At 46.5% G+C, this 13637-nt stretch overlaps 1 protein-coding gene across 1 annotated transcript; it reads right to left on the bottom strand.

Annotated features, from left to right (window-relative positions):
• Nucleotides 1-289: 289 nt before the first annotated feature.
• On the bottom strand, nucleotides 290-5395 carry T265_10243 (hypothetical protein; the record flags this gene model as incomplete). The annotated part of the gene is made up of 5 exons (XM_009176560.1): nucleotides 290-1388; nucleotides 4424-4558; nucleotides 4596-4819; nucleotides 4859-4963; nucleotides 5005-5395. 5 exons carry the CDS (start codon nucleotides 5393-5395, stop codon nucleotides 1287-1289), a joined length of 957 nt encoding a protein of 318 aa, XP_009174824.1.
• Nucleotides 5396-13637: the final 8242 nt, after the last annotated feature.

Here is a 13637-nt window from a genome sequence, read left to right as displayed (position 1 = left end):
GGAAGAAGATCGACGGAGACACGGAGGTTGTACCTATATGAACCCAAGAGAGCTGTCGGAGAGCTTCCAGCAGCCTTGAGTAGCGCATCCCTCAATGACTATTTCATAAGGTTAACATGGACTTAAAGAATTCATCTCTGAATGGTGCGCCGATGAATGTTGAGGATAAATAACGAACTAAGAAGCTTGTGGTTAGAGGGCAACAATGGTTTTTCGATTTCGTCTGTCTGGGTGAGAGCACCGTGATAGTATCTCAGTCGTTGTTCAAATTGCAAGACAGTTAAGACATCTGAAATTGTTTTTATGGTGGATAAATGGAAAATGAAGATTTCGTATTAGGACATACAGTATGAGGAACTTACGTTGCCATAAATCGATTGTGAAAACGCACATAAATGAGAAGCAAAGGGTGCTGACGTAGTAGATTAATTATTTATTTGAAACGTATTGTTTTTAGCTATGAAGTCAGCCATGCAGGTTAGCCCAAGCGAATGCAGGGACGTGAAAATATCGCGTGCTTGTAAAGAGAGGGAGCTGTCTGTTTTGTTCGTTTCAATTGTCCCTTATTTTGCGACAACAGTCGAGCCTTGATCCAACAAGGGATGAGCGGAAACCGGTCAGTCCTAGCGGTGAAGGCACATGGAATCGAACAAAAAGTCTGTCTAAATTAGCAGACGCGGTCTATCTGCATTTCTTGAGTCAATGGCCAACTTGAGGGAGGTAAATTAGAAGTGATCTGAACGAAAAGCAGCGGTCAGCCGATCGCCTGTACAACGGGAAAAACAGGTAAGGACATTTAAAATGGATCAATCAACGGGAAGGCTAGCTTGGTACACCAGAGGCACGAGTCCTCAAATGGAGCATCAAGGCAACAATGAGTTCCGGTAAGAAAGCAACGAAGGACAGCAAGGTTGTAGACGGTCGAATCAGGTAATTTACAGTAAGTCTGGTATACAAGTTTCAGTCAAGAGGATTCACATGACGTGAGCTGACGATGAACGGTTTGAAGATACCTTTAACCTCAAACAATCACGGGAGGAGAACTGACGACGGATAACATAAACCATCATCGTGCAAGCACACATTCAGTGTCAACTAAGATGAGTAGACATGCGAATTTGTTCGGTCAGAAGGTGGGACGAGTTCGGGAGAAAAACGTCGTCAGAAATGTAGTGCGACGAGACAGGTTCTCCGAACAGATGGCGAATGGATCAGGTAAATGACAACGTCTATAGTGCATTTGCGGGCTCCGGCAATGACAGACGGATTGTCCAGATGAAGGCCAGTTACATTTTCGCCTTTGCCTTTGCCCCTCGCGGTGGTGTAATTGGTCGATTTCCTGTGGCCACACCAACATAATACTTCTTTTTATCCGCTGGTCGCAGGATCTGAAAACAAAGTTGATGGTTAAAAAAATATGCTGGTAAGCAGTTAAGGCAATCTGTCTATGAAAAAGCATATTTGTCGACATAGAAGAAAAACCATCACAAGTGAAGTTAGAAAAGTTAACTCCAGAAAAGTCTTTTCGATACAGCTTCAACCGGCCTGGCACTAAAAATATAAAGATTAAGATTGCAGTAGGTTTGACTAGAACATTAAACTTATAAGGGGAGCGCAATTTTCCATTCAAAATATTCCCATAGGAAACAAATTAAAATCCAACCCGAAACTCTTGCCGGAATCGCGAAACTGCTAGTTTATTCCCAAGTTACTGTATTTTGCCATTCACATGCATTATCTTGCCAAACGCGACGGTCCATCCCGATATGTTTGGCTTCTATTCCAAGTTTCCAGAATAGCCTGATTCTGAAATCGTCGGCTGTCAAATTAAATGCATAGTCGCGATGCGCACTCGGCGATGAAGTGAGTAGCTACTATGAATTCACACTACTTCCCTTGACTTGTTTACCGCAATGTCTACTGCGTGTGAACTGGTTGCCGGGTTAATGAGTATCGCTTTCATCAGGTGATGGCCACCATCATCGAGTGTAATACAGAATGCTAGGAGGGCTTGAATGGCACACAACCATGATGGAAGACTCCCTGGTAAAATTGGGGTCATTCAACATCCTTTGTGAACCTCACACAACAGAAACTTCGGCTCGGTTGCTCTGCCGCGGAGTGGCAGAATGATCGCCACCGGGAGTGGTCACGTGTCATACCTTTTAAAGTTTCCAGCGACCAGCAGAGGCATTCACGTGGACCTCGACTAGGGATTCGTGAAAATCCCACAAAACTCAGTTTAACAGTAGCCAGTTTCTTTCCGCCTTGCCTCTCCCCCTGTGAACCCTTCGGTAATGAAAATTGGAAATGCTTCCTTCACCAGACGGTGCATTATTGATTCTGATCCATGGAAGAGTATTCGCCAGTTCAGTTTGGACTCGTCGCAGTCAGGAAAAGTCATGGAAGCACCAAAGATCCAAACTTTAGAGGTGTTTAAGGCATTCGGATAGGAGGAGATAAGGTTAATGACCATCGAGTAGGATTGTTCACACAGCTACTATATACACGCCACCCCTTAGCCTTAGTGAAATTCGGAAATTATAACTGACTCAATTCGCCCCTCGGCACTGTGTACACTGACTTCATTTCTAAAAGCAGGCAACATGAGGTTGACAAATAAGTAATCTGGTCTACGGATAAAAGCTCTTCGTCCTGGAGTTTGAGTGACACACAAGTGAAGTGAAAATCCCGGAATATTCTCACAGCTTGAAGTTGTGAGACTCATATCGCTGAGACTGGATAGTGTGGATCCACGAACCACCAAGATGCACGGTCCCTTGGACTATTTACTGGAAGATAGTCGGTTACTGAGTCTAATGAAAACGGGAAAGCAACCTTTATAAACTCAATTGAGTTCGGGTAGGGAGACGTTTGAACGCCTGTTTACAGAGGATTAGATGACTAGGTCAGCTTGACTGTTTTTAAGGTGTCAGGACGGACACAAGTGTCTTCTGGATCTCGTCGTTGGGTTAGCATCTGTTATTTTGTTACTTCCACTACTAGGTGGATATCGACCTGATGACGAGATCCCACGAAAGTTATATCCGTCAGACCGCTATTCAGGAGCATTCTCTCTTTGTCGAAAAATTTTAGAGTTGATTTGCCTACAGAGTCAAGAGTTTCTTTGGCGTCCATAGAAAACCAAGAACCTTGACCTGTGATGTGTAGGGCTACTGAAGCACATCAAGTAATACGATAAATGAATTCTTGGCTGTTGCTCTCGGGTTTGAGAATCACGCTCGAGGTTGAGTCACAATACTAATAAAGCCACCATCCGCGTTATGATGGGTGTAATGTTTGTGGCTGTGTCTGAGAATTCCCTTTTTGAATAAAGGTACGCGGATCTGAAAAGTTTTTGAATTCAGGCAACCTAGTTCAGACCGGCCATAATCGATCCACAGACTTGGTCAGAAAGTACCGATGGAAGCTCATCTGACCCAGCAGCCTGATGATTGTCTAGACACTGACTCTCCCTATACACTAACTTCCCATTAATATTGCTTGTTGCCTCTTGGGTTCTGTGCCGTGGATTAGATGAAGCGGCTTCCGTTATTGTCCCGTTGAACTCATCCCTTGCGAGCAAAAGCACACGATCCATTTCTAGTAACAATGGGCTTGCTCCTGGCATGTAACAGTAGGACATGTAGTGCACGAAGAATGCATGGTAGTGTTTATTCATGCCGACTAGGTGTATGAAAGATTAATTAACCCACAGTGAACAGACTATTCATCCCAGAGAAGGAAGTGAAGTGCGTCGTGTCGCTCTCTGGTAACCAGTGAGGTACTATCAAAGTCATGCAGTAACACCCCTTACAAAGGGCTGCTTACCAGGGGAACCAAAGAAAAGGTTTTGAGAATATACGTCTGGAAGTATTTGTCGTACACACGACTGAACGTAAGGATTTATTGGCTCTCAATGAATCATGCATAAAATGTCGATGCTGACTGGTGTGGTATCCAGACATGCGTTCGGTGCTAAGCAGATGCCATTCAACCGGATTCCTTCCGAAATTTCACAGCCGCAACAAGTTGAAAGACCGCTCCAGAGAACTGTCTTTCAGCATGAACCTTGCGCTGCGTATCACCTGGAAAAATGGAATTGATTTTGCATATAGCATACGGGCCTAAATGCAGTGACCTTGGTGCCTGTGATATGAACACTGCAGTTCCTAGCAAACTACAGGTGGCGAATTTTGGGCTTTAAACGGGATACACCGGTTTCACGGTCATCACTAGTTCGCTCGTAACAATGGTGACAGCTGACGTTGATGGAGATAATCAAGTATCCGTCGACGTGAAAAAGCACCGTTATACAGTAAATTATCCGGACAACTTGCGTGTCTTCTAAAATTAGTTGCTGGTGCATGCCAGAAGTGCTCCAATGAAAAGGCGAATGTAAAGGAAGTTAAGATGCACGCACCTGGAAAGAGCATAGCAACGTGTCATCCACGGACATCATGGCACCAGCGTTATCAAATTCTCCGCAGTAATTTGGTGCTGAGAAAAGTGTGACTAACTGGCGTTTGGCGAAAAACTCGTACCCATCTTCCACAACCTGAAAGCCAAAATATGATATATGAAGTACATCGCACCTGATGCGCACGACATATAAGATCCAGATCATGTTTATGCAGGAATTTGGCGACTACATCTGGCCCAAAGGTGAAACTGACACCACGATCGTTTTCACCCCAACCAGACACATCTTTGTCTGGATCAGACCATAATAAATCGCACAGCAGGCCCTGTTCTGGCACGTCAGTGGGGCGCATGATGCGCCTAATCTGTTCCATGGTTTGTAGATCTGGAGATAAGCCTGAAAAAAACAGTGCACCTGAGGAGAGCATCAACATACCACCGTGGCAACAGAAGATTTTCTCGTCTATAATCGCAACAATGGGGAGACAATTGAAGCAATCAGTGAAGGTTTTCCATAATTTGATATTGTAACGTCGTTTGCCTGGAATACGCATATTAACAAAACTATGGATAGCAACTTACATTCATCATAGAATCCATAAATACGATTAATCGATGCACATTCGTGATTACCACGCAGGAGAAAGAAATTCTCTGGGTACTTAATTTTGTAGGCCAAGAGGAGACATATTGTTTCGAGTGACTGCTTCCCGCGGTCCACATAATCACCCAAAAACAAATAGTTCGCTTCTGGAGGAAATGCACCATATTCAAAAAGTCGCAACAAGTCGTAATATTGACCATGGATATCGCCACAAATTTTCAGAGGGGCTTCGAGTTCCAAAAGAATTGGCTGGCTTAAGAATATTTCCCGAGACTTTAAGCAAAGACCACGAATTTCCGCTTCGTTCAGTTGCACGTTCTTTCCAGGTCGTATCCGACGAACTGGGAACAGGAATAAAGAAGGGTTCATTCAAAGGGATGTGTCTAAAGCGGTAGTTACAGGACACAAAAAATAACAAAAATAGTTATGCTGTAACATTTTTCCGGTGCCTAGTTGCCATGCCACTCGGAAGCACGAGGGTTGAGATATTGCCAGATTGCCCAAACCCAGACAGGAGCAATCTAGATGCCGGGGTTGAGTTCGAACCACAGACCTTCAGGTCAGTATATATGCGTCTTAACCGATGAGCCGTCTCGGGATCACAGGAGGGTAGCAACACAGGCCACAACCAATGGGTACAAAAACGTCCACTGTTACTAAGCATTTACATCCTAATGTGATGACCAAACCACCTAATTCGGCGTTAGCTCTCCTAGCGCTCGGATTCGACGGGTGGACTGGATATGCCGAGAGGGACCAAATTTCATGATGCCCCAGGGATTAAGATTCACTACCCAGCCATCGCTTACGCATCAGTTCTTTATGCACACACTACCGCCTGCTAACCCTTGCTGCTCTACGGACACACAAAGGCTATAAACTTTGAGGACACCTAAAGTCCTGGTTTTGCAACCACGGTGCAGTCGCCCTTCAAACACATTAGTTCCTGAGGCCACCAATGAAATATTAAGTGAAATAAACATTGATTAACGTTGCTCCTGCGTTGGTAATGTGTTCACAGCACAACAAAGGCTTGCGCAGCTGTGTAGGTAAACAGATCAAGATTTTCATTTCGAAGTTTCAAAGGGGCACAAGGATATGGGTAAACCTGAGTTTAGAAAATGCACCGAAAATGATGTCACCTGTGATATTTTGAATAGTTAGAATAGTTTTCGCAGACAATCGAAAAATCGCAAAACAATGTCGTTCGCATGTACCACGTTTATAATACTTCCCTGGAGGTACTGCAGTTCATTGCCCTTCAGAGCGCGCACTGTGATGCCGATGACAGGAGTGATGAAAAACGGAGGGGACAATATGGATTAGCGCCACTAGATGATAGAGATTTCAGAGTTCAACGGGCATCCTAAGCCTACGAAACGTATTCGAGGGTATGTGTAAACTCTTTACAAACATCAAGGGCCTGTCCTCAGGCGAAGTATTGCAGGGAAACCGATTTGTTTAGAATGTAAGCTTTAAATAAAACATAATAAACACAAAAGCATTCAGTTGTATCACACTTTTGGTGCCTAACTGTCACGCCACACGAAGGAAGCACGAGGGCTGGGATACTGCCAGGTTGCCCAAGCCTAGACAAGGGGAATCGAGAGGCAGAGGTCGGGTTCGAACCACGGACGTTCCGGTCAGTAAATTCGCGCTCTAACCACTGAGCCATCTCACCCCACGCACACTGCCTACCAATAATTGCGGTCTTATAAATAAAATACAAGACGATGTTGGTACCGTCGATAATTTTGTTATCACTCGTTGAAGCTTTTTTTTCAACATTTGACGTTATCGTCATACTGCACACTACAGGTACACAGACAATTACCGCGCATGAGCAACAACAGAACAAGTTTGAAACTGCAGTTTATCCAGTTAAATTTAGTATCCGAAAGACATAAAGGCCAGGACTTTAGTTCCACTGGGCCTCTTTAAGCTACATCTGATCATGGTATCAAAAGCACGCCTAGTGACTTGAAGCAACCTGGTAAAATCGTGCGAATGGAGCATACGCTTCACCCAGTAGTAGCTGTGTGGAACTCAACATATGATCTGAAGTCTGTTTTCTCCGGCCAACTAAATCTTGTGATGTACTCGAGCAGTTGTGACAATGTCTCCATACCAGGTCTTGGGATGGTCAGGTTTCAGTGTTCCAACGACCTTATAAGTTCCACTGATTTGAACTTCGTTTCTCACGGTCTAACTGCATCAGGAAAGCCAAAGGAGTGGACATTCCGTCTCAATTCCCACTGAGTTCACGGTCCGGGTAACCCAGAGGCCTGCCCGTCCAAAATCGTCTAAATCATTTGCTTCGTTTTGAGAGGCGGTTAGGAACAACTGGGTGGGTGGTGCTCATGAAAGACGGCAGCAGTTAAGCAACTGGTGCCAACCTGTTGATGTGGTCCTTTACGGAACCCCAGCTAACACAAACCTATCGTACGGCGACAAATATTAACCGGCCCGGATGTTTCAGGGTAGCCGCCAGTAGCATCGATTACGCGCCATGTCCTGTAGAGTTTTAATAATAATTAATAATAATCATTCAGCTGTAACACCCTTCCAGTGCCTAGCTGCCATGCCACCCGGAGGAAGCACGGGGGCTGGGATACTGCCAGGTGGCCCAGGCCTAGACAGGGAAGTCGAGTGGCAGAGGTCGGGTACGAATCACGAACCTTCCGGTGAGTAAATTCGCACTCTAACTACTTGGGCTATCTCGCCCCCTTTCTAAACAAATGCAAGGAGTCAAGTGGGCGAAATCCTAGGCTGCATGGCTTAACGGTAACTGTTTGTCCGCCCTTTCGCGTCATAGCCTTCCCGCCGCAAACTCTTCACTAACAAGGACCCAAATTTGGGAACAGAACTATTTTGACAAGTGGTCCTGGACCTGCGTAGCACGTGTCCCAATCACATTGACAGGCACGCACTACCAGCTCTGGCGATTCCGACTCACTGATCAAGTATTCGCTTACGGATGGGCTGCAGCCAACTAATGTCGACTGCCCTACGTAGACGTATGGCTACGGCAGTGAAGCATCAGTGTTGAACACTGATGTGCTGTCGATGATGATGAGACGTTTGAGGTTTTGGGATCAAGGGGTGGAGTCTGAGCGAAATAACGATTATTCCTAGGGTCATTTTGTGGAAACGACTTGAAATCTCCAAAGGGATGCTGTATACGAACTGACTTTCTGTCGCAACCAGGCCCTGTGCAGTTGCAAAGACAGGCCGACAAACACGAGTCCCTCGATCCGAATTTTCAATGGATATTGAGGGATTGGAGATCCTGAAGGACTTGACAGTTCGATGGCTATAACGGCATGCCAAAATAGAGGGCTGCCGATACTTCAGCTACAGTAGATTGTGCGAATGCACAGCACCCAAGTAAGTCGGACAATCGAAGCCCATCAGCGAACAGGTTTTCGGATTTTGAAGCGCGTTCCATAAAGACGTGACAAAAGTAAAACTGAAAATCAGAGGAACTCTACTAGTTGCAGGGATGGATAACTTCCTGAAACCCGTAAGACGATAGATCCTGTGGAAATAAGCAGCGTTAGAATCACCCGCAGCTCCGGAATAAAGCCTCCTTCCGACTGGAAGGAGTCATGCCGGCCGTCAACTCTCATTCAAACCCGTACCAGCTATGAAGTAGTATGTTCTGAGTCACCGAAGGTTTTCCTTTATCAACAGCTGATCAGTAATATGTTGCGAAGAGTTCAGATAGTCCCAGCCTCTAGAAATGTCAAAAACTAGTGGGACTTCGGTCCATCAGAAGCACTTTTTTGTAACTAGTCTGGCGTGGGCTCAAGGCAGTGGTGAACGTCCCCTACAAACAATAATTATTATCCAACTGTAACACCCTTGTGCTCGGGAGAGCTGGATGGTCAGGTGGGTACTTCTGACTAGGTTTGTATTTCGAACTGAACTCTGACATTTAGACTGCTATTGTCTAGGCCTGGAAGTATCTCAACCCTCGTGCTTCCTTCGGGTGGCATGGAAGTTAATCACCGAGGGAGTGTTAGAGCCCTGCCGGGATTTGGGTTCGAGCCCATCCAGTCTCGCAGTAGCACTTTACAATTTGCATGTGTGAAGCGCATACCATACGATGGCGTCAGATCCAAGAGCCATGTCGTCTGTGTACTCGGTATCCTTGAGCGGACACCCACAGGCATTAGAGGCTGACAGTGAGTACCCTACAATCGTATCAATGCCGAAGTTGGAAGGAGGGTGACACCACTTGATGTAGTGAACTCAGGCGAGAGCTTCCGTAGACCTTTACAAGTCCATGGGAGTTGGCGTATAACGCCATAAGGGGGCCAAGAATTTATGAGGGCGTTGCGAGGGCCTGAGGGAAAACGAAATATCAGGCGTGAACGCACCATGGCGTCATCAGAATAAAGTTGTGCCCAAGAAGGAACGGCGGTCTTGAATTGTAGCTCTCCACAGTTGGCTGATAACCGCCTCATCACACTGGGTCCATGGTTGATTTGCAGCTGGTTGACACATAGGGTACGCGATCCGAACGCTAATGTTGAAGGTTCGTACTGGCTAGTAATAGATAACAGATAATAATGATCAACACAGCTGGAGTAATCACTCTCCGTTGTCTGTGAGAAAAGCATCGACTCCGAACCGACCGCCCAGATGAGATTTCAAGGAGCTCGGACGACCCACTTGGGCATTTATATCGTCCGCAAGGATCACGTCAGTGCTTCTTACTTAGCGAATAGGCCCGGATAACTCTCGATAGAAAGTATCCATCTCAGCATCAGAACTGCAGTCCGTTGGAACATGAGCATCGCTTTTTATGTCGAGAGGCATTGAGGTTGATTGATCTGGATAACCGGACGACACAAAGCGTGATCCAATCTGGCAAAGCGCGTAAAGCTCTGAGGCTGAGTGCACGCTATATATTGCACGAGTCACCAGACACACGTACGGATAAGTGTGAAAGAGTTGAGTAACCCTTGGCGTTTTGAGATGCATAACCAAGCTCGGGCCTTGTATGTGTTTCGGAGACACTGCACATCAATTTTAAGAAAGTAGAAGATTTCGGCGAGGATTTCCTGTTTAGCAATTCGACATAGAGTGGGGACATCAAAAGATCCTACGTAGAAAGGATCTTGTGGAATTAAAAGGGTGCTACTTTGCTTATTGTTGATGAGCAGCGGGGTGAATAAGGCCCATCGGTCAGCTAACTGACAGTCGGATGACCCAGCAATGCTTGACTACGGTGGGAACGGGTTGGGGAGGGACATTGGTGGACACAGAACTGTGCGGGTAAATTATACTTCACGGTTGCCCAGGCCGAAAATGAGGGTTTGTTTGAGGTACCCCATTTTGAGCATTGACTCAAAAGTCCGACCCACATGGTAATGGGAGGATGTAGGGTTTTTGTTAGGGGACCCCGCCTCTAGCCTGACTCAAACGTCTGACCCGTGAGGTAATGGATAAAGGGGTTTTCTTTGGAAACCCCGCCCGAAGCCGAAGACTCAATATTCTGACCTTCTTGGCTGAACGGGTTTGCCCTAACCCAATGGCGTAGAGAACAAGGGATTACTGTCTCGCTTGTTGATGCGGCTGCGCTCAGCAGGTGCCTTTTGTGCTGCACCGGACTCTGTAAAAGTATTTCGAACATATTGAATAATGCACCAGCGGTCACGGCCAACCGTTGGGCGATTGGAGTGCGCGGTTTTTTTTAGAGCCGACCGTTTCTAACCCAACCTTCATCAGAGGAAGGCAGAATCGCAATAGCAAAACGCTTTCCCGGTACTTGGATCACTGATAAGTCTTAGCTATAAACCAGTTGGTGTTGCACGATGCCATTCTTGATGTTGCCGATGTCTTTATTATTGATCGCTAATTATACTCTCGTCACCAGTACTCCAGGAAGACAGTTGTCTTTCACGTGATTTACGTAGGGAACGATTGGCTCTGGTACCGCCTTTGATAAAACCATCCCTACTTCAAATACCAATTTCTCGTTAGCCATTATGCGCCTCCCTTCACATCCTGGAATATCAGGTAAGATTCCTGAGGCACCCTTCAACACACCCAACTTCAGCTATCAGGATGACATTCCCTTCTTTGTAGCTGTCCGCCACAGCAATCCTAGCACAACATGCCATTGCCCGGGAATCTGAAAGGAATCGCAGATAGTTGCCAGCACTGGTGCAGGAATAGGATTACCGGTGTGTATCCCTGCCTGTAACGTATGAAGATTAAGAATGGAGCCACAATTCGCCCATAATCATGCTTTATTACGTTCTCAACCCTTTGCATATCCATCAGGCGAACCAACAGTTTTGCTCCATGTGTAATTTCAATCCGTTTCCGTTCGAATTTGTATAAAATATGATTACCTATTTTCACGATTCTTACACGATACTAAACGTCTTTTAGAACTGAACGTACGACGACGCTGGAATTCGATTCAAAAAAGACGTCCTGGTGAGACCGACTTAGAAGGCAAGCAAGCAGAAACTCCCTTGTTTGCACATGTAGCCGCAGGTGCGATTGTGCCATCATAAGAAAACTTCCGCCCTGGATTTCTTGGTGCTATCCGACGTTTGCTCGTTGTTGTGGTCTCGGTTGTGATTCATCATGATGGACCCACCCGCGTATGCTCATGATTGACGAGAAAGCCTGACGGCGCTGCCCCAACTGTATTTTAGGACACCGTGATTTAAGTTGCCATAAACATCGTTGGAAGGCGAGATTCGCCAACTGGATTGCACCACACAGGACTCAGAGTAACCTATGGAAGGATCTTCGCCACTAGTTCGCACCAAGCGATGAAGGACAAACTCATCTAATTTTACCCGTCGTATTCAGCCGCATAACCGTTACATTTGTTCCCATGAGGTAGTCGCCACACACACAACCATCCTCTACACACGAACCTGTGGAACTTTTCTGGTGTATATACTTTCTTATTGGACACCAAGCCGTGACCAACGACTGGGGTAGTTGATACTAGGTACCTCAGCCATGAGTTTTACGACGCTGCTGATGCTTGGCTACTTCTAGGGAATTTGTTTTCGGCCTCACCCATGGTTGCAGCCGTCTGGAACATTGAGTGGTGTCTTCAGTTGTCTGTCTGCAGTGTGTATTGTAAGGGGAACTGATGGTGGCTATACTCCACCGACCTCATTGTGCTACCTAACTAAAAACTGAATGGCAAGTAACACTAAACCGCCATGGCAACTAAGAAAACGCATGAAGAACACTTGTGCAAGAGGGCTAGTACCGCAAAGCTGTGACTCACCTTCCAATAACCGTGCGATTATACTATCGATGTTCATTTTGTCGTCACCCGCCATGGCTTCTGGGAACCTAAAACGAAACCCCGTCAAATGTGCCGCGTTTCGGATTTCAGCCCATTCAAAGCGCACCGGTCTGAACGGGCCAAAGAGATACCATGGGTTTAATGAGTTCACTGTGTAAAGAGCCGAAGGCTAGTAAGCACAGCTTACGAGGTGCTGCTCGCATGTTTGGAGCGACTAGCAGAGAGTGGAAAAAACAGCTGTTTTATGCCGTTTGGTTTGGTGGCTATGGTGAATTTTTCTCACAGCTGTAAGTTCATAGAGACGATGCCCATCAGTCTGCCAGGAACAATTAATCCCGAAGTCAAGATTAAGCATTTTTGCTCTGCCCATCGTTCAGGTATGTAGTTCAGTGCGCAGATCCTCGTAGTAATGCTGTTTCGTCCCATGGTGTACCTGAATCAATCCTTAGGATCATAATATGCCCGTCGAACGTCAAACGCGGTATGCAATGCCACGCCTGGAAGGCCTGGTGGCATTTCAAATGCACGGGTTTACAGGACGACCAAATAAGCCGACTAGCCAACTCTCCTGACCCGTTTTTCTGTGCCAGCTGCCTCTATGTCAAGGGTGCAATGCATACCGCAGCGAAGAGAAGAGTCCCCCGAAACGGTACCCAATCCCCAGTGCAGATGCCGAAAGACCACTGCCAGTGTTCCGCTTTAATCGGGATACTCGACGCGAAATTAGAGCGTCTTTCGAAGGCACTGGAGGACTCAGGCGCTAAGAATGCAGCGACCTGGGCGAAAGTCGACAAGGAACTTTCCTCGCTGAACCAATACCTCGCGATGTCCATACCGGGTCCCATGGCTGCGAAGAAAGTCATACAACTTTCTGACGCGGCTATAAAAACCGCCACAGCGTCGCTAGTGGAAAGACGCCTAAGGGAAAACAGGCTGATAATCTGGGGATCGTTCTCCGGAAAAATCACGCCAGCGAAGCTGGCACAGTCGATCCTCAGCAAGCCTGATCAATCACTCCACGCAGAATGGCTACGCCAAGAGGGAAGTAAGCGAACCCTTGGACTTCTAGTTACTCTTTCTTCCCCGTCCGACGTACAGGCAATCTTGGAGCGGGCTGGCAGCATTCAAAAGGCCAACCCAATGATCAGGCGCCTATCTGAAGATCGTCCTCTAGACGCGCTAGCTTGGTCACAACAGGTCAGGAGTGGAAGCACGAAACAGGCTTCCACGGGCACTAAACCAGACGACCCCAAACTCATGACCAAGCCGATTGTGGTCATATCCCCCCTGTGCTCCCGAAAGCAGGCCGATGAAACCAGC

Source organism: Opisthorchis viverrini (genome assembly GCF_000715545.1).
Source record: "Opisthorchis viverrini unplaced genomic scaffold opera_v5_348, whole genome shotgun sequence".
NCBI classification, from domain to species: Eukaryota; Metazoa; Platyhelminthes; class Trematoda; order Opisthorchiida; family Opisthorchiidae; genus Opisthorchis; species Opisthorchis viverrini.
This window is presented reverse-complemented; position numbering and strand designations above follow the sequence as displayed.